This window comes from Drosophila takahashii, chromosome 2L (assembly GCF_030179915.1).
Source record: "Drosophila takahashii strain IR98-3 E-12201 chromosome 2L, DtakHiC1v2, whole genome shotgun sequence".
NCBI classification, from domain to species: Eukaryota; Metazoa; Arthropoda; class Insecta; order Diptera; family Drosophilidae; genus Drosophila; species Drosophila takahashii.
The window spans coordinates 32,892,039-32,910,492 of NC_091678.1; the positions used below are offsets into that span (position 1 = coordinate 32,892,039).

The 18,454-nt window shown below is 41.6% G+C and overlaps 2 protein-coding genes, 1 long non-coding RNA gene and 1 pseudogene across 5 annotated transcripts in view; 1 reads left to right on the top strand and 3 right to left on the bottom strand.

Moving 5' to 3' along the window:
* LOC108054738 (peptide transporter family 1-like) overlaps positions 1–6,929 on the bottom strand; it is a 28,922-nt pseudogene extending 21,993 nt beyond the window's left edge.
* Positions 6,930–7,917: 988 nt separating this feature from the next.
* LOC123002806 (transmembrane emp24 domain-containing protein eca-like) lies at positions 7,918–9,284 on the bottom strand. Its single transcript, XM_070219568.1, has 3 exons — positions 9,234–9,284; positions 8,662–8,881; positions 7,918–8,600 (listed from the first exon to the last, which is right to left on the bottom strand). Exons 1-3 carry the CDS (start codon positions 9,282–9,284, stop codon positions 8,110–8,112), a joined length of 762 nt encoding a protein of 253 aa, XP_070075669.1. The 3' UTR covers positions 7,918–8,109.
* Positions 9,285–9,580: 296 nt separating this feature from the next.
* l(2)41Ab (lethal (2) 41Ab) overlaps positions 9,581–18,454 on the bottom strand; it is a 344,790-nt gene continuing 335,916 nt past the window's right edge. Inside the window, exons 5-6 of the mRNA XM_070214114.1 lie at positions 10,117–10,358; positions 9,581–10,059 (exon numbers count right to left, since the gene is read on the bottom strand). Coding sequence (XP_070070215.1) covers positions 9,946–10,059; positions 10,117–10,358 — 356 coding nt within the window. The 3' untranslated portion in view covers positions 9,581–9,945. The remainder of the gene's footprint in view (positions 10,060–10,116; positions 10,359–18,454) is intronic.
* LOC123002925 (uncharacterized) lies at positions 16,759–17,515 on the top strand. 3 transcript variants are annotated; one of them, XR_006412322.2, is made up of 3 exons: positions 16,759–16,863; positions 16,980–17,095; positions 17,147–17,515. It is a non-coding gene; the product is annotated as an uncharacterized lncRNA (long non-coding RNA). The 3 variants fall into 3 exon arrangements; XR_006412321.2 differs by having other exon boundaries at positions 17,167–17,515; XR_011420647.1 differs by having other exon boundaries at positions 16,787–16,859; positions 17,167–17,515.

Here is an 18,454-nt window from a genome sequence, read left to right on the forward strand (position 1 = left end):
GCATAACTATTAACGCCATTGTCAGCGATGGCATTGCTGATTTCTTCGGCCTTTTCGCCTGCCTCTCATCAGGTGTATTCTCATGTTCCTCTAAGGCAGCTGGATGCTTATGAACAGATTCCTCCTCTATAAATAGTGGGGCGATATGTTGAATATCTCGTGTAAGTATTACTCCTTTACTCGTTTTGACTTCTACGACTCTGACAAAATTATCCTTGCCATGAATTGTTTTAATTATTCGTGCCAATGGCCATTGCAGAACTGGAGTATTGTCTTCCTTGATCAGCACTAATGCTCCTTCCTTTACGTTTGCTGAGGATCTTCTCCATTTTTGACGATGCTGAAGTTGTTGCAGATAATCAGTTGACCATTGAGTCCAAAACATATGCTTTAACTTGGATATGGCTTGCCATCTCTGTCCCAATGATTGTGGTTGCTGAGATGGCTCACTATCTGCTTGCGCGGTTAATGGTTCTCCAATTAGAAAATGACCTGGAGTAAGTGCCGTCACATCATTTGGATCGCTCGATATTGGAACCAAGGGTCTTGAATTCATGATAGCTTCTATTTCCACTATCACAGTTTCTAATTCCTCATAGGTCAGATCCGCTGTAGAAACATTTTTTAACAATAAATGTTTTGCCGATTTTACCGCCGCTTCCCAAAGTCCTCCAAAACGCGGTGCTCTTGGTGGGATAAACTTGAAGTTGACGCCTTTATTATTGCAGGTCTCCATTATAGACCTCTTGGCCTTTTCTGAGAAGATAGCTTCTTCCAATTCCTGAAGCTTATTTCTTGCTCCAACAAAATTCGTAGCGTTGTCGCAGTGTAGAGTCTGACATTTTCCTCGACGACTTATGAATCGACGAAGTGCTGCCAAAAATGCTTCTGTCGTTAAATCACTGACTAATTCTAAATGCACTGCCTTGGTCGCAAAGCAACAAAAGATTGCTATGTAAGCAGTATGTGGTTTCTTTCCACGAATTTTATAGTGAATCTTAAATGGTCCACAATAATCAACTCCAGAATTAAGAAACGGACGAGCTTGTGTGACTCTTAAAGGTGGTAACTGTCCCATTATTTGTTCCATTAACTTTGGTTTAGCTCTGGTGCATTTGACACATTTTAAAATAACATTTCGAGCTATTGTTTTTGCTTTAATTGCCCAATATCTCTGCCTTGATGTGGCTATTAGAGTTTGGGCACCACAATGCATATTTTCCTTGTGGATTTTTTCAAATATTAATTTGACTATTGGATCATTATATGGCAATAGTACAGGATGTTTTGCATCAAATGAAAGTTCAGATGCTTCTAATCTGCCTCCAACTCGAATGAGATCATCCTGATCCAAGAAAGGCGTTAGGGCGCTGAGATTACTGCCTCGTCCGACTTCCCGGGATTTCTTTAGCTCTTTGATTTCAGCACTAAAATTATTGTGCTGAATTAGCCGGAGAACTATCTTCCGAGAATTTTTCAATTCTTCCAATGTCACCATTGTAGTTGCATCTGTAGATTTCCCTTTGAAGCGCATGATGTAGGCTACTATTCTTAGTAACTTATCGAAGGAATTCCCATGGTTTATACCATAAAGCCAATTTGGACATTGCGTGGTAGCTACCAAGATTTCTGGGTTATCCTGGGGAAGTGCACAGCGTTCTGATTTTGCCGCAACAAATGGTAATGGCCATTTGGATGATGGACCATACAAAAACAGTGGACCATAAAACCAAAGACTGAAATTGTTGAACTTGGAACCACTTATTCCTCTTGACGCTATGTCTGCAGCGTTGTTTTCCGATGGAACATGGCGCCATTCCCTTTGCAACGATGCTTTTTGAATGGTGGTAATTATAGTAGCCACAAATTTGTCCTTGATTGTTTTTGGGCTATTTATCCAGGATAACACAATTTCGGAATCTGCCCAAAAATATGTTGCAGTCCCTTGCAGCGACAAATCTTCTTTTATGGTCGCTGTTAATTGAGCACCTAATACTGCTGCCTTTAATTCCAGTCTCGGGAGCGTGATCGCATTTACAGGGGCCAAACGCGATTTCGCACATAATAACTGTACAGTCACTCGTTTATCCTTGTGAACTGCACGAAGATATATGGCTGCAGCATACGCATTTTCTGAAGCGTCGACGAACGTGTGTATCTCCTTCGACACAGGAATTTTTCCATCAAAGACATGACGAGGAATTTTAATGTCATTCAACATTTTTAAGTCTTCCCGGAATTGCTTCCATTCCGATTGTAACTGTGTTGGCAATTCTTCGTTATATTCAAATTTCTCCTTTGTTAAGCCTTGCATGAATATTTTGGCTTTTATGACTACTGGAGAAAATAGTCCAAGAGGATCAAATATTTTGAATATTTCTGAAACCACATCCCGTCTTGTTATTTTGTCTGTGGTCACAGTTTGTGTTTTTCCACAGAGTTTGTCAATCGCAGGATTCCAAGTGATTCCCAAGGTTTTAATGCTGCAGTCCTCATAGGCAGCATCTTCAAATTGTACTGTGGGAATGATATCTTCCTTATCCAATCCTTGAAGAAGATGGTTACTATTTGCGCACCATTTTCTTAATTTAAATCCGGAACTTAATAGAATGTGATTAAGTTCCTTTTGAATTTGAAGTGCCTCTGGTATTGTATCAGCTCCGGTGATACAATCGTCGACATAAAAATCATTTTTAAGAGCAGACGATCCTATAGGATATTTCTGCATTTCCTTGCTTGCTAAATACTCCAAGCATTTCGTCGCCAGATATGGTGCAGACTTTGTGCCATAAGTGACGGTTTTCAACCGATAAAACTTAAGCCTTTCTGACGGATCATTTCTCCAGACGATCATTTGATATTGTTGATCATTTGGATTTATCCAAATCTGCCTGTACATTTTTTCAATGTCAGCAGTGAATACATATTTATGCATTCTAAATCGAAGCAGTATTGATATTAAACTGTTTTGCACTGTAGGACCTTTGTGCATTAAATCGTTCAATGATTTCCCGGAAGATGTCACTGCTGATGCGTCAAAAACAACTCTTAATTTAGTTGTCTGACTGTCGGGTTTGAGAACGCAATGATGCGGTATAAAGTAATGGGACTTTGGAAGATGTATTTGGGGTACTTCCTTCATGTGCCCAAGAGCTTCATACTCCTTCATGAACTCTATGTATCCTTTTTTTATTTCCTGATCTTTTTGCAGTCGTTTCTCCAACGATAGAAACCGTCTCGTGGCAATGTCACGACTCTCCCCCAGCGCTGAAGTATGCTCCAAAAAGGGTAACTTAACAATAAGTCTCGAGTCCTGAGCCTTCTGAACGTTCTGAAGGAAGTGATCTTCACACTGTTTCTCCATTGGTGAATAGCATTTTGACTCTGGTTGAAAATTATCCAATTCCCAGAATTTAGCGAGTTGCTCATCAACTTTTTCTCCTTCCGTAAGTACAGCACATACTGATGATGTAGGTGCTCTCTCCGAAATTTTCCCGGCTACAATCCATCCAAGTTTGGTATTCTGTAGCTTGGGGAGTCCATTCTTTATACTCATGCACTCGGGTTGCATTATATTGTAATAATGCTCGGCTCCAAGAAGAATATCAATTTTTCCAGGCTTTCCAAATTGAGGGTCAGCCAACATTATATTTTTTGGTATTTTCCAATTATCAGTCGAAATTGTATACGTTGGTTGATCAGCGACTATGTGAGGCAAAACCATTGCTTCAAGCCGTGAACTAAAATCGCCTTGTTTTGACTTTAGCTGAACATTGATCCTTGCATTGGAAGTCTGACATTTTCCACCAATGCCATTTATTTTCAGCATCGAATTTGTAGTTTTCAATGAGAGCATTTTAATTGCTCTTTCGGAAATGGCATTAATTTGGGATCCAGAGTCAAGCAGGGCTCTGAATTCTGCCTTTTGTCCATTTACTCCTTGAATAATTACACGGGCGGTCGCCAGAAGAATATAACTGGATTGCTTTCCACTTGCAGATGCGGCTGTGATGCTATCCGAAAATTCAGGTTTTGTTTCCAAGTGCAACAATGTATTGTGCTTTTTGTTGCATTTAAAGCAATCTCTCTTTGTGCATGTCTTTGACGGGTGATTTTGGCTTAGACATTTAACACATAATTTTTGTTTTTGAACCCAGTTAAGACGTTCTGCTGGGGTTTTCTTTAAAAATTCGTTGCATTTATATATGCTGTGATTTGGTTTCTTACAAAAGAAACAGTTATATTGTGTTTCAGCTCCAACTGATGCACATGTATTTTGCTTTTTTCCTTTTTCTGATCCAATGGCTTCAAGAGTGAGAAACCTCTGTTCAAGAAAGCTTAAAAATTCGTTCAAAGGTTGAATTTGCCTTGTATTTTGAACGGATTGCTCATATAACAAGTGGTTGGGTCGATCAAGCTTTTTCGTTAGAAGACAGAGTAGAAGTGGATCCCATTTGTCTGTCTCTATCCCAATGTTATTGAGAGCAGATAATGTTTCCTTCACATTATCATGCAACGATTTAATTGTTTTCGAATCATTTGTAATCATTGAATGATCCAATAATTTTTGAATTAAAGTATTACTTAATACTCTTCTATTGTTGAAGCGTTCTTCAAGTGTTTTCCATGCAGTTGAATAATTTGCCTCGGTTAGTGATAAATGGCGAATTAGGCGTTCGGCCTCTCCATTAACGTTAGTCTTCAAGTACCACATTTTTTGTATAGTGGGTAACGTTGATTCATGAATCATTTTTTTGAAAATATCATGAAACTGTTGCCATTTTAAATAATCCCCATCAAATTTGGGTATGGCTACCTTTGGGAAATGTAATGCATTTTGAACAGCATTTGTTGGAGAACTATTTGTTGTCTCCTTTTTTACATACATTTCTGTTTGTATTTTTATGACTGCATCTTCAGCTGCCATATATCTGCTGTCGTCATATCCAAGTTCCTTAGGGTCCTTAAATTTTTTATAAATTTGGACATGAATATCTTTTATTTCATTCCAGTATTGTGTTATGACGGTCGAGAAATTCTGTTTCGTTTCTTCGGTCATTTTATTTATGATGCGCTCTAAACAATCAAGCAACACCCTTTGTTCTCTGAACATCGATTCTATTTCGATGTCCTCTGCTGTGGATGCGATGGATGTAACATCCGCTTCCAAGAGAGACAACTGATTGTTGAATTCTGTCTTATAGTCCTCAACCAGTTGCTTAATTTTATTAAAGAATTCATTGTTAAAATAATCGTGCTCTAACGTTACTCCTTTGAGGAAAATATTTATTTGATTATCTCCGGAGTTGAATTTATCCCACAGGGATTCTAACGTTAATAAACGTTCTCTGTAGTAGGCTGGCTTAGTCTTTCTGTCGACGGAATCCTTTTTATAATTCCGAATGACATTCTGAATTTGCTCTCCTATCGATAACTGTCCTGTCAACAACTGATGAATGCTGTTCGGTGCCATTTTTACCTTTTTTTTTTATATAATCCACTTAAGAGGTATTTTGTAATGATGTGCCTCGACTCACACCGTTGGATATATATATGTAAATTGGCTTTGAACAGATCGATCAGTGAAACAGCAGTTTATCTGGTTCAAATCGCCTGGTTGATCAGAACCTTTCAATGTAAATCCTTACAGTGTTTGATCGCCAAGTTGATCGCACACCTGAAGTAGTTGAATTTACCGTCTTTTGGTCGCCTTGTTGACCGTTGAAGACTGTACTTAACGTCGTGAAGTCAGATCAAATGGATATTATAATTGACCGATATATGCGGTTCAAATTTTTACCAAATAGACCTTGGGTTGATCAAACTATGATCGATGATGCTGGTTCAAATTAGAGTCCCAATTTGAACAATTGTTGCGGTTCAAAGTCGGGGGTCACCAAATGTATGATTTCTACCGAAATCGGGTTTGCTGAAAAGGGTTTTTTTTTGCGTGCCTCAAGTACAGAACCAGTGGCAAAAGTCGCCGCAATAAGTACAGAACAAATTGGGCTGCGGAGAAGTGAATACGTCAAGATTTCTTTTCGTACTGATTTTATTGAGCATGGATCCGGGTTTATATACATGATTTGGGGTTACAAGGATATTTACTTAGGTCTAGGTTAGATACAAATGGACAACATGGTTTATTATCAGTTTACAAGAAAACAGCCTAAATAAGCAATTACATCTACCAAATGGTCGGGTTAGAATTTCCCAAGGGTTATGACAAATGGTGTGAAGACACGTCCGTCGGCTGGATGCATATGGTTTATGACCCGTTTATCACATGCAGATGTGCGCAGACCAAGATATCAGCAATCTATTTATTTAGGTCAAATTAGTTATCAGCAACGAACGAATTTCTGCTTAGTCGAAATCGTACAGTTACCTTTTAAAGGAATGCAAAATATACTATGAACATCCCAGTCTTTCAACAGATCCAACATGCTTCTCTTGCACACCTTATCTGTGCCCCTAATATAATGCCGCTGATAAGCTTGGTTTTCGGAATTTTTTGACCAGACAAAGCGGAATATTTGTACCCATCCCGAACACGATGTTCCCTTTCTGGTTCAAAACCATTAAACTTACTGCGTATGCCATTCGCTGCAAAGGCCTCAAAGAACATGGTGGCCAAGACGAAGAAGACGGCCCGTGGATACCTGTACTCCATGCGAATGGGCGGAGGTGCAAAGCCATAGTTGGGCAGGGAGCTGCGAAACGGCCGCTTCAACTGGGCCCGTTCTCCTCTCCAGCCGCCCCACTCCACATCCCGTCCCTCCGGCTCGTAGCCCACCTGTCTGAGCTCCGGCAGAGCAGGCAGGGCTGTATGCAATAAAAGGGAAACCCAGGGGGATTACCTGAAGTTTTTTTCTTATCTTATCTGAAGACTCACTTTCTTCACTGCTGATTTCCGTAGCGCGAAACATTTTCACAGCCCTCACGGCTAATCCGACGTAAACGAACTGAACCGGAGAGGTAGGGAGCAGAGACTTGGACCAGTTGTTGACTCGAAAGCGCTTCGGACCGGATTGGCTTACAGAGCTGCGGCTTTTGTGGGTCGTCGTCGTCGGTGGTTGCGTTTGCTGTGCCACAGCCAAAACGGGCTCTATTGTTTAAGCGACGGATTTGTGCCGCGACTGACGACCGCTGCTCTGGGCGGTCCAAGAGATACTAAAGAGTACTCTCCGCCAGAACAAACAGTGAGATAAAGGGCCGATGCAGCAGTTTATCTGCTAGAAACCGCTGATAAGAACGCCGAGCGTGGCTGCAAGTCATGGGACCTGGCTCAGCTGACTGGTTGTCTGACCCATCCAAGATAGGATGCGGGGGTGCACATTAGGGCTGTCCACATTTGTATGGAAATTTTTAAGGTCCTACTCTCACCCGCGCATACGGTGCAAATTATGGTATTCAAGGTATAATAATGGTGTATTTAAACAAAATGTAGGACTCTTCAAAATTTAAGATTTTTTTGGTAAGAAAAATTTACAATAACAGTTATTTTCGGTCCCTGGTTTTAGGGTCTGCGAATTGGCTTCAAAGTTTATCACCCATACGCACTGTTGCCTTCGATCAAAAAGTTTTTCTAATCAAGGTGGCTTAGATATCAAAAATTCGGTTGATGTTTTGCTCTCTTTTTTTTACCAATTATAATAATTGAATTATTCCAACGAAATTCATATTTTTACAAGACAAGAAATGGGAGAACGATTTTTTTCGACAAAATTCGAACTGTTATACATGTCGTATGAGTAATTTTCAAGCAAACTTTGAAAACGTTTTGCAAGGTATTCATCTCGAAAATTTTTTTTTTCCTTTTAACATACAATTTTTGCTTATTTTAATATACCGTGTTATGGGGTGAGAATAGAATTTCATTTTTTGCACCGCCCTAGTGCACATACTCGGTCGCAGTCTCTTTTTGTACAATGGATTTTATTCAATTACGCACAAGAAATTAAAACTAGAAGTGCTTGGAGTCGAGAGGCCTGTTGGCTGGTTGGTTGATGACGATCCATCGATGAAATTCGCAATTCCTGCCGCAATGACGGGGGGAAAACACACGAAACAACGCTGATGATGATGCCCCCAGAGCTCATCGGCACCTTACACCAGCTTCTTGGCCTCAAAGAAGCTCTTGAGATGGCGCATCTGCCAGAAGCCCATGCAGACCAAGACGACGGTCTGGACGAGCGACCACCATAGAACGCGGGAGTTGGTGCTCTCGCTGGTGTGACGGAAACGCTCCTCGCGGTAGCGCTGGTAGTTCTGCTCCTTGGTGGTCTGCTCCTTGGTGATCTGCTCCTTGGTGATCTGCTCCACTTGGTCGAGCAGCTGGCGGATGCGCAGCTGCAGCTCGGGCAGCTTCTCCTTTTGGAGCTGGGCTCCGCTGAACCAGGCGGTGCTGTTCGAGTACATGCAGATGACGTGCTCGCCGGGAGTGTGCGAGGTGAACGAGATGCGTCCCTGGGAGCTGTACACGCGGGACAGCACGATCTTGTCGTCGCTGTCGCGGACCTCCACATGCATTCCAATACCCGAGGATGAGGGCATGAATCCGTTGGAGCGCGGATCAAACAACTCCACCTTGTAGTTCACTAGAGGAGGAGAAGGAATCTGTTTAGAAAACCACCAAGTTGGCACTAGGCGCTGGCTCACCAATCACAGTCATCTCGTCCGGAACCTCCTCGATTCCAACTATCGCTACCAGACGATCATGGAGCCCATGGTGAAGCTGGTGGTCAAGAACTGCATTGCCGGCGGTTACGCCTTGCTGGAGTGCACCATGTCCGAGTGGCAGGAAAGTGAGCGGGATTTCTACGATGACTTTGGCTTCGTCACGCGGCAGATTTACCACAAAAAGATCATCGGCAGCAGTCTGGCGGTGATGAAGACTCAACTAACCTACGGTTTGCGTAGCGAAGAGGCTCTGCACAAGCAAAACTAATGCAATATCATTGGTGCAATATAGATAATCTTCAAGTTCTGTGAAATCTAGTTCAATATTTACGTATTTCTTCTGTGAACTTTACATTCCAGTCACATATTGCGTCCTGAACTCAAAACACACCGAATTAAGCCCTAGATGGTCCTTTGTTGGCAATGCGACAAAGTTAAGATAATAACATTCCATAGAAATTCCTTTTAAAAGAAAGCCTTTAAGAAATTCCATCTAGGATTAAGCTATTTTATAACCGCCACTCTCGAAATGTTTGAATAATTGTAAACACATTGACACTGCTTTTGTCCTGTTTTATTATCTCTGGTTTATTCTTTGACATATTCTATTTAAATAAATAAATAAAATATTTAGTAATAAATAAAATTTGCATATTGATTTAGCGTAAATTTGATGCCAACCATCTAACGTTTCGCCTTTTGCTGTGTGGTTTTGCTGTAGGTACATTAATTTCTCATTCTTTGATGCATTTCTCGGTACTTTAGCCCGTTAACATTTTTTTTATTAATTAAAGTGTAATTAAGAAAAGAAGATCCAGTTTATGTTTGCGTTTAATTTGTTCTCGCACTGTGTATAAAAAGCGTTCATGCCGGACATGCAGTGTTTAACTAATTTAAATCTGTATACACTTGGTTTTTATTGGGATTTTCTGTTCCTTTCATATAGGTCTTCTCAGTTACAATTTTGCGTTAGCGCAACTAATTCTTAAAAAAATAAACAGAAGCGGCCCGCTAGTTGCTCCGCACTGTAAATGTAACTATGTATTTAAATTAAGTTTAGTTGGTTTTACTTGCATCAACTATTTAAAGCGTGTATCAAAACTGGCTGTGAAATTAGCATAGTTTCCCGTTTCGTTTTCATTTTATATTGTTTTTTGTAATAACCATCTGCTGTTAAGGTAAGTTGAATTCTTTTGGTTTCGTCGCAAGCAGCCTCCACTTGGGTAGCTATCCTCGGATCCGTCTTCCTAAGCCCCTTAGCCCTTAGAAGAGCTTTACTCGCCGCTTCAGCTCGTTGCGTCGCCACTGGGGAAGCCTGTAGAACTCCGTCCTGGCGCACTGCAAGATATGCTCGAACTCGATGTCCGAAAGATGACGCTGGGGAAGAATAGATTAGATTAATATGTTGTTTGGATAATCTATCTATCTATGTACCTCAAGATTGCAGCGATCTACGTCCGAGGGCAGACGATAGTTTGTGATTAGCAGTAGGTGATAGGGATAGATCTTGGCCGGCTCGTGCACCAGCATCGAGTGGGCCATGTTGGGCAGACTGCGCCAGATGAGTCCCGCCTGCGGATAGTGGTAGGAGAGGGCTCCTGAGTAAGTGCTCGAGGCAGGCAGATCGCCGCCCATCAGAGCGCGTCTATCGCCCTCGGTGATCGAGTCCACAGAGGCTGTAAAGTTGATATTATTATTAGGATATTCATGATGCTATAAAGAGCAGGGACTGCAAATAAGTGTTATGACTTTTGAAACAACTGAAGGCCCAAACAGCATCCAAAAAATATATGGGAATATGCGATACATCGATACCATAATACCATCGCTATATTGGTATCTAGGTATTGGTGGTGGATACGTAAGAGTGCGGTTTTTAAATCGCCTCTGCGACCTGGTGAGGATCACTGGCGTCCCGGTGTGAAACGGAAGGTCGTAACTAACGATGCCCAGCAGACCGAAACTAACATTCCCGAATCGCACTAGAATTCCAAGTAGATCGCTCCCAATGACCCAGAACACTACGTACCCGACGTACGCACGACGAAGCAGTTCATCACCCACACTTCCGCAGCATCGGATCCACGACAGCAAGTTCATCACTCACACTTCCGCGGCAAGCAGTTCATCACTCACACTTCCGTGGCATCGGATCCTCGACGGTAAGCAGTTCATCACTCACACTTCCGCAGCATCGGATCCACGACGACAAGCAGTTCTTCACTCACACTTCCGTAGCACCGGACCCACGACGGCAAGCAGTTCATCACTCACACTTCCGTAGCATCGGCCCCACGACGGCAAGCAGTTCTTCACTCACACTTCCGTAGCACCGGACCCACGACGGCAAGCAGTTCATCACTCACACTTCCGTAGCATCGGACCCACGACAGCAAGCAGTTCACCACTCGGCCCTTCCGGAACGCCAAACCGACAGCAAGCAATCCATCCTTCGGCCCTCCCGTAGCGCCAAACCAACGAAGCAAGCAGTCTCGACTCACGTATACGTCATCACCCGACAAAACCCCATTTTTACAATTACTATACACGAAATACACGCCTACTTTATAGTCCTATTCCTCTGTGTCATTATTGGGGAAAGGGAGGTAAATCGATCTATAGAGGAAATACAAATATCTGTCGCGAGCCCTGACCACGGCGATCTATACCGCCTCCCAAACCAGGGTCGTTAGAGTGGCGCCCGAACAGATTGAAGGCAAATAGACAGAAACCTCAAACACCACAAAGATCGTTTACCCTCTTCCTCAAAACAATACAGAAAATGGCAGACAAGCTAACTAGGAGCTGAATCTCCAATCTGATGGAATTTGACATAGAGCCAGAAACACTGTGCGAAGACATGCGGAAACAAATGTCGGAGTTCATAAAGAACGGCGACCACAGCGAAAAAAACCATCATACGCCTCCAAGAGCTGGCACAAAAACACGCAAGGACCCCATCACCAGCACCCGACGGATCAGGGAATCAACCAAAAGGCGCTAGTGGGACATTCAACACAGAGCAACACATCAGAGAGAAAACCCCAAACTTGCTACAGATACCGGACATGCAAGCAACATGCAGCGGAAAACCGATATCCGAACCCAGTAAAACTCACAAAGTGGCCACAATGGGAGTAATACGAAGTTGGGGAGAAATTTATATCGGCACGGGCGACCCGACAGAATTCATCTGTAGAACGGAAGAGCTGGCAAGGGCCTATGGGATAGAGCTCGAACACGCAGTAGGAGCTATGATGATTTTGCTCTGAGACTGTGCCCTGGACTGGTGGCCACCCAATTCCAATGCCATCATAGAAAAGCTTCAAGAATTCTTGGGATACTACAGGCCAGCGGACTACGAAAAAAAAGCAATGGAAAACATAACACGCAGGCACCAGGGAACAAACGAGCCAGCAAAGGACTACACGCGGGAACTCCGGAAGATCATGAGATTTATCATTCTCACGGAAGAAAAGAAACTAGACCCAAAACAGTAAAGTAGAAACGGGGGAACGCCGAACCCTAGCGGAATACTTACAGTTGGCAGAGGAATTCGAGGCTTTCCAGCCACAGGAACACACAACACAACACACACCGGAAAGCCACTGGACACAACAGCAGCAACCGGGAAATTTCGGGAGACAAACAAGAAACCAATGGAGACCCCAGGGACCCCCACAAGCACTGAACAGAGGAATAACACGATCATTCAGTATGAATAATAGATGTTCAAGGTGCAAAGAGGAGGAACACAGAGGATAGCAGTGCAGCAACACGCCAAGAATATACTGCTGGATATGCGGACATGATGGAATACGAACGATCCATTGCTGTCGCCGGAACGAAACGTCAGGAAACGCCAGAGGCCCATGGGATCAGAGCGGGCGCCCAGGGCAAACACCACACCCGCAACAGTAATAAACTTTAACGGCCGACGACTACTTGCACAAGTGAATATAGGCAACACAAGAGTTCGCGAGGCCATAGACACAGGAGCCACAATAAGTTTCATCGCCAGGAAACTAGCCAGCAGCATAACCAGGCATGGGAATAGCAAGTAACCGAAGCCATTAGACAGGACAGGACAAACAGAACGGTCACAGAGGCACTGGAAGTACCAATACAACTCGGGAACAAAACCACCACAACAACGCTGCTTATCCTCGAAGAGGTAATCGGCGACCTTCTGCTGGGGATAGACTTCTTGGAACAATGCAACGCGACACTACAATGCGCACGATCGCCCAATCAAACAGAGGTATTATCCTCGAAACCCAGCCATGCAAGAAATTATAAACAAAGAAGTGGACGAGCTTCTGGCTCAGGATCTTATCGAACCCTCGCACTCCGCTTACAGCTCACCAGTAGTAATAGTAGAAAAGAAAGACAAAGACTTGAGACTTTGCATAGACTACAGGCAGCTGAACGAGCACTCAGAACGTGACGCATACCCTGTTCCCCGTATGGACCACATACGCAACCAACTACGGTAGGCCAAATATATAAGTACACTAGACTTAAAAAGTGGCTACTGGCAAATACCGATGGATAAAGGGAGCAAACAGTACACCGCTGTCACCGTACCAGGTCGCGGACTGTATCAGTGGAAGGTAATGCCCTTCGGACTACACACAGCACCAGTCACGTTTCAAAGAGCGCTGGACGCAGTCGTAGGACCGGAGATGGAACCCTTTGCATTCGCATACATGGACGATATGGTGGTAATCGGCCCTACCAAAAGGGAACACATGGAAAAGCTACAGGAGGTAATGAGCCGACTACGCAAGGCAAACCTAAAGATAAACACAGAGAAATGTCACTTCTTCAAGGAAGAGCTGAAGTACCTAGGCCATGTTGTAAGCGCAAGGGGGATACACACTGACCCGGGGAAGATAGCCGCGATTATAGATTATACACAGCTTCCTGGGAGTAGCTTCGTGGTACAGAAAATTCGTTCCGAGCTTCACGGAACTGGCACAACCACTGTATAACTAAGTGAAAAAAGACACAAAGTTTAAATGGAGCGAGGAGGCAGAACAGGCAATGCAACACCTGAAAAAAGCCCTAGCAGAAGCACCAGTACTGGCCTGGCCAGATTTGGCCAGACGCCAGCAACTGCGGATTAGGAGCAGTCCTAACTCAAGAAGACAAAGACGGCGGGCACGTGATATCGTACGCCAGTCGGAAGCTCACTAAGACGGAGCAGAACTACTCAGCGACCAAAAAGGAATGCCTGGCAATCCACTGGGGCATCCAGAAGATGAGGATGTACTTAGAAGGTTACCACTTCCTAGTCATCACAGAACTCGATAGAGAGCCCTTCATGACGGATTGCCAGATGGGCGTTGGCAATGCAGCCATACTCGTTCGAGATACGCTACCGCAGAGGAAAGCTCAATGTCGTTGCGGACGCATTGTCCAGAATGCCAGAAGAAGAAGCCCACGGAGCGGAGGTCGAAGAAGACATCTGGAGTATACGGAAAATTATGGACTTGGGAAAAAACCCCGAAACATGGCCAGATTACGCGTTAATCAACGGAAAACTATATAGACATATACCGTCATGGGCGGCAGACGAGGACACACAGCCATGGAAACTATGCGTGGCTAAAAAACCACGAGAACGAGTACTACAAGAAAAATACAGCGAAGCAACGGCAGGGCACCTAGGAGTGAGAAAGACAAAACACCGAATAATGGCACAATACTACTGGCAAGGAATGCACAGAGATTTTATTTATTTATTTCTTTCTTACTTCCTAGTGCTACAAGGAATTCCTTATAAATTAATGCACTAGTCACAAAACAAAATGAAGTATAATGAAAATGAAGAATATGTAGGTCCCTTCTTAAGTTTTACACTTATATCTAACATTTAATACAATTAACAATTAGAGCTGACATATTACAAAACTGTTGAAAATTTATTTTAATTAACTTTGGTATTTTATTTTAATTTTAATTTTAATTGGTAGATTGCGATTTTAAAAATGTAAATAAATTGTCTCTAAATTGCGATGTGCTTTCAATTATTTTAAGATGTTGTGGCAGTTCACTCCACAACCGAATAGAATGAATAAAAAATTGGCGATCCGAAGATGCCAGCTTATGTTTAATAGTAATAATGTTTCGGGTTCTTTTTGAGGTACCAAATTTCAATTTTTCATATAAGTAACTGTGTTCCTTGGTTTTTATAATTTTATGTAAAAGAATGAGATTTCTGTCATTACTCCATGATTTAAAATTAAAGCCGTATATACTATTAGCAAGTGACGTGATGTGTTCCCCTCGTTTAATATTAAATACATATCTAGCTATGTTATTAAATGCAATGTTTAACTTGTGTTGCGGGGCACTGTCACAATGACCAAAAATCTCTGTTCCGTAGCACAATGTTGGTAGGAGGTATGATTTTGCTATCATAAGTCTTATGGATGTTGGTAAAAATTGTTGCGACAGATAAAGTTGCCTAAGTTGACCATATGACCTCCCCACAGATTTGACAACATGTGCACTCCATGACAAATTGGAATTAATTGTAATGCCAAGATTAGCCACCTGTTCTACATAGAAGATCGGAGAATTATCAATACGTAAATTTGGAAGATTACGGATGCTTGAGGATTTTTTACTTATAACGATACACTTACATTTAGACGGATAAAACGACAGACCATTGCTTGTTGCCCACTTACTAACATTTGACAATTCCACGTTACATAAATTTACACAGTCTAATATTCTTCCTATAGGACAGCTAACATACATTTGAACGTCGTCAGCATACAAGTGAACATTACAGTTGGACAATACAGTTGGTAAATCGTTTACATACATTGAAAACAAAAGTGGACCTAACACAGAGCCTTGAGGCACGCCACGCTTCAGTGCAAGCGGTTCTGAACATCCAATTTCAATAAAAACCGCTTGTATTCTGCCACTCAATGATATGAGTTTAACAGCAAGTCCAGAGAAGTTGAAGGATTTTAAAAGTTTAGTACATAGAATTTCGTGGTTAACTGTGTCAAATGCTTTGCTGAAGTCCAATAATGCTAAAAATGTAATCTGGTTTCTGTCTGATGTTCTCGGTTATATCTAATATCGCAGTTGTACAGCTTCTAAATTTTCGAAAACCAGATTGGTTATTGCACATTAATGAATTTTGGCCTAAGAACAAATTAATCTGTTGTGCCATTAATTGTTCAAAAACCTTAGAGAGAAATGGCAAAATAGATATCGGTCTGTATTCATCATTGGCTTTGGGGACGGGAATAATTTTTGCCATTTTCCAGATATTAGGAAAACAGACAGTCGTAAATGCAGTGTTGAACACATAAGTTATTTTGTTAATGATTTTTGGCAGGATTATTTTAATGAAGCTAGGGTGTATATTATCAATCCCTACCGCATTCGACTTTACTTTAGGAACCGAATCTAAAACATCACAAGAAGAAGCACACATAAAACTTAAGCTATTATCACAGATATTATTCACAATAATGTCAAGATAAGGGTTGGTCATAGTTTCAGGTACGTTTGATTGCACAAATTTTATATTCAGTTCATTGGGGTTTGCAGTTATATTGCTTTTGTTTTTGGACTTGCCAACACCCAAATTTTTTAACTCCTTCCATTTCTGCTCCATCGGCATGGCAGTTTGAAGTTTTTGTGAATAGAGAGCACGCTTCGCATTAATGATTAAGGTGGTTACTACAGTTCGTAATGACTTAAATTCTTTATAGTAATCAGGGATTTTGTATCTTTTCCATCTTCTGTAAGCACTATCTCTTTGGCTTATCTTTAAAGCTATGGCATTATTAAACCAAGGATTTCCCGTGGCCTTAATAATTTTTTGTTTAAGGGGCACAAATCTCTCATACAACGACTCTATGCATTCAGTCAAAAAACCTGTTTGGGCATTTACATCTGTTAAAGTATGTATATAATTAAGATCGAGGGCATCTAAAAGCTGGCTAAGTAGATCAATGTCAATTCTCCTAAAATCTCTGTAATTAATGGTGTTGTCAAGAAAAATAGGGTCAAATTCATATGTGAGATAGATCAAGTCATGCTTTGAAAAAGCTGGCACTAAGACTTGATCATATAAAAGAGTCTTATTACGATCATTTACAAAGAAAACATCAAGAAGACTGTTAAGAGAATTGGAGAAATGTGTAGGTAAAGTAGAGTTCACAGGAAACAGTCCAAGGCTCTCCATTTCTATGTTTAGATGCCGCTCAATTAGCAGATTACTATTAAAATCCCCGGTTATTAAAACGTTGTTATATTTACAGCATAACGACGCCACCACTTCAACATAATCAGAATAGTCAACTGTTCGATTCGGTCGGTTAACACACCCGAGAAGCATATTGGAAGCGCTTCGACTCCCGTTGACTTGTAAAAATAGGTATTCAACTGCACTTCCTGTTGGATGTTTGCAAATTAGTTTTGTTTTAAGTTTTGTATTAATGTATATAGCGACACCCCCGGCATGCCCCTCACGATCGGATCTGTACATATCGTACCCATCACATGCTACCATTGCATCATTGATTTGAGGAGAAAACCACGTTTCAGAAACACACAAAACATCTATGTTGGACTTAACAAACAAATACCTGAACTCTTCAATCTTTTTGCATAAACTTTGCCCATTTATATGGCAGATATGTAACCCATTATTTTGTTTGGTGAGAACCCTCAAAATTGATCGACTATTCGATTGGGATGCCTCTATATCAGAAACGTTGAATAGAATCTATAAACACACGCAATTTAAGAACAATTATGTTGTACCAATAAAAATAAATAACTATTACGACTTCTCTTACACAAGTATAACTAACCCTAATACATTTCATATTTAAGAGATATATTCTAACGAAAAAGATTTTGGTCATCTGCTGCTTCTTTTTGCCCGCCTTCTTTCTCAACAGATGAGTTGTTAAGAGAGAGCGAAGCGTGAAGCTTTTGCATACTCTCAACGCACATTACCTCAGCTCCCACGCATTGAGTGACGTGAACAATCCCCCGCCGTGTAAAGACCCAAAAGAGGCGCTTAAGCTTTTATAGGCCTCTGGCCTCTCTGAAGATCTCGTAATTTTCTCTTGAAAGCTGTTCATTAAGGTAAACAGCAGCCGGCGAATTCATTCCCAGCAGTTGAAGGGTTAGTGGCTGCTTAAATTCTCTTCGGTACACTCATAAAAATTAATTTCTAAATTTTGGAAATCTCGCCATTGAATCGGCCTACCTTTGAAAATAGAAAAAAAATTTCTTGTTATTAGAAAATTGTCCTTTGAATACAGAAAACCTTTCTTGATGGAAAAAATTCAAGAAAGAATTTTTCTTAAAAATAGAAAAATGAAAATCTCATATGTTTGTTTTGCCGTCGCAGCCAAAACATTTTTGTACGTATTTAAGGACAAAATCACCTTTGAATATATGAATGAAATGACCCTAGAATATAGGAAAGTAGCCATTGACTTTCTTCGGCTGCCGAATGTTAACGACAAGAAAAACGAAGTGGGACGAAGGGCCTACTCGGCCCGACTACTACCCGGCTACCGACTTCTCTGATCCCCCGAGCGTCAGTTGTGAAAAAAATTCGTGAGTGATGGACGTGATTTTCAAGCGGATAAGAGGTGAAGCCTTTTTCCGAATATTCAAAGGTATGTAAATATATAATTTTTTGTATAGCGCGCGTACAATTGTATGTATGTAATTAAAGGATAAATTCCAAATCTCTTCACCAAGCTTATATCAATTA

What these genes read in the sequence shown, in the direction of transcription:
- LOC123002806 (XM_070219568.1), bottom strand. Translation starts at nt 9,284, where the DNA reads ATGTCAAAGAATAAACCAGAGATAATAAAACAGGACAAAAGCAGTGTC. An exon ending in AGGACAAAAGCAGTGTCAAT is followed by an intron (nt 8,882 to 9,233) that starts GTGTTTACAATT and finishes CATCACCGCCAG; the next exon opens with ACTGCTGCCGATGATCTTTT. An exon ending in GGACGAGATGACTGTGATTG is followed by an intron (nt 8,601 to 8,661) that starts GTGAGCCAGCGC and finishes CTCCTCCTCTAG; the next exon opens with TGAACTACAAGGTGGAGTTG.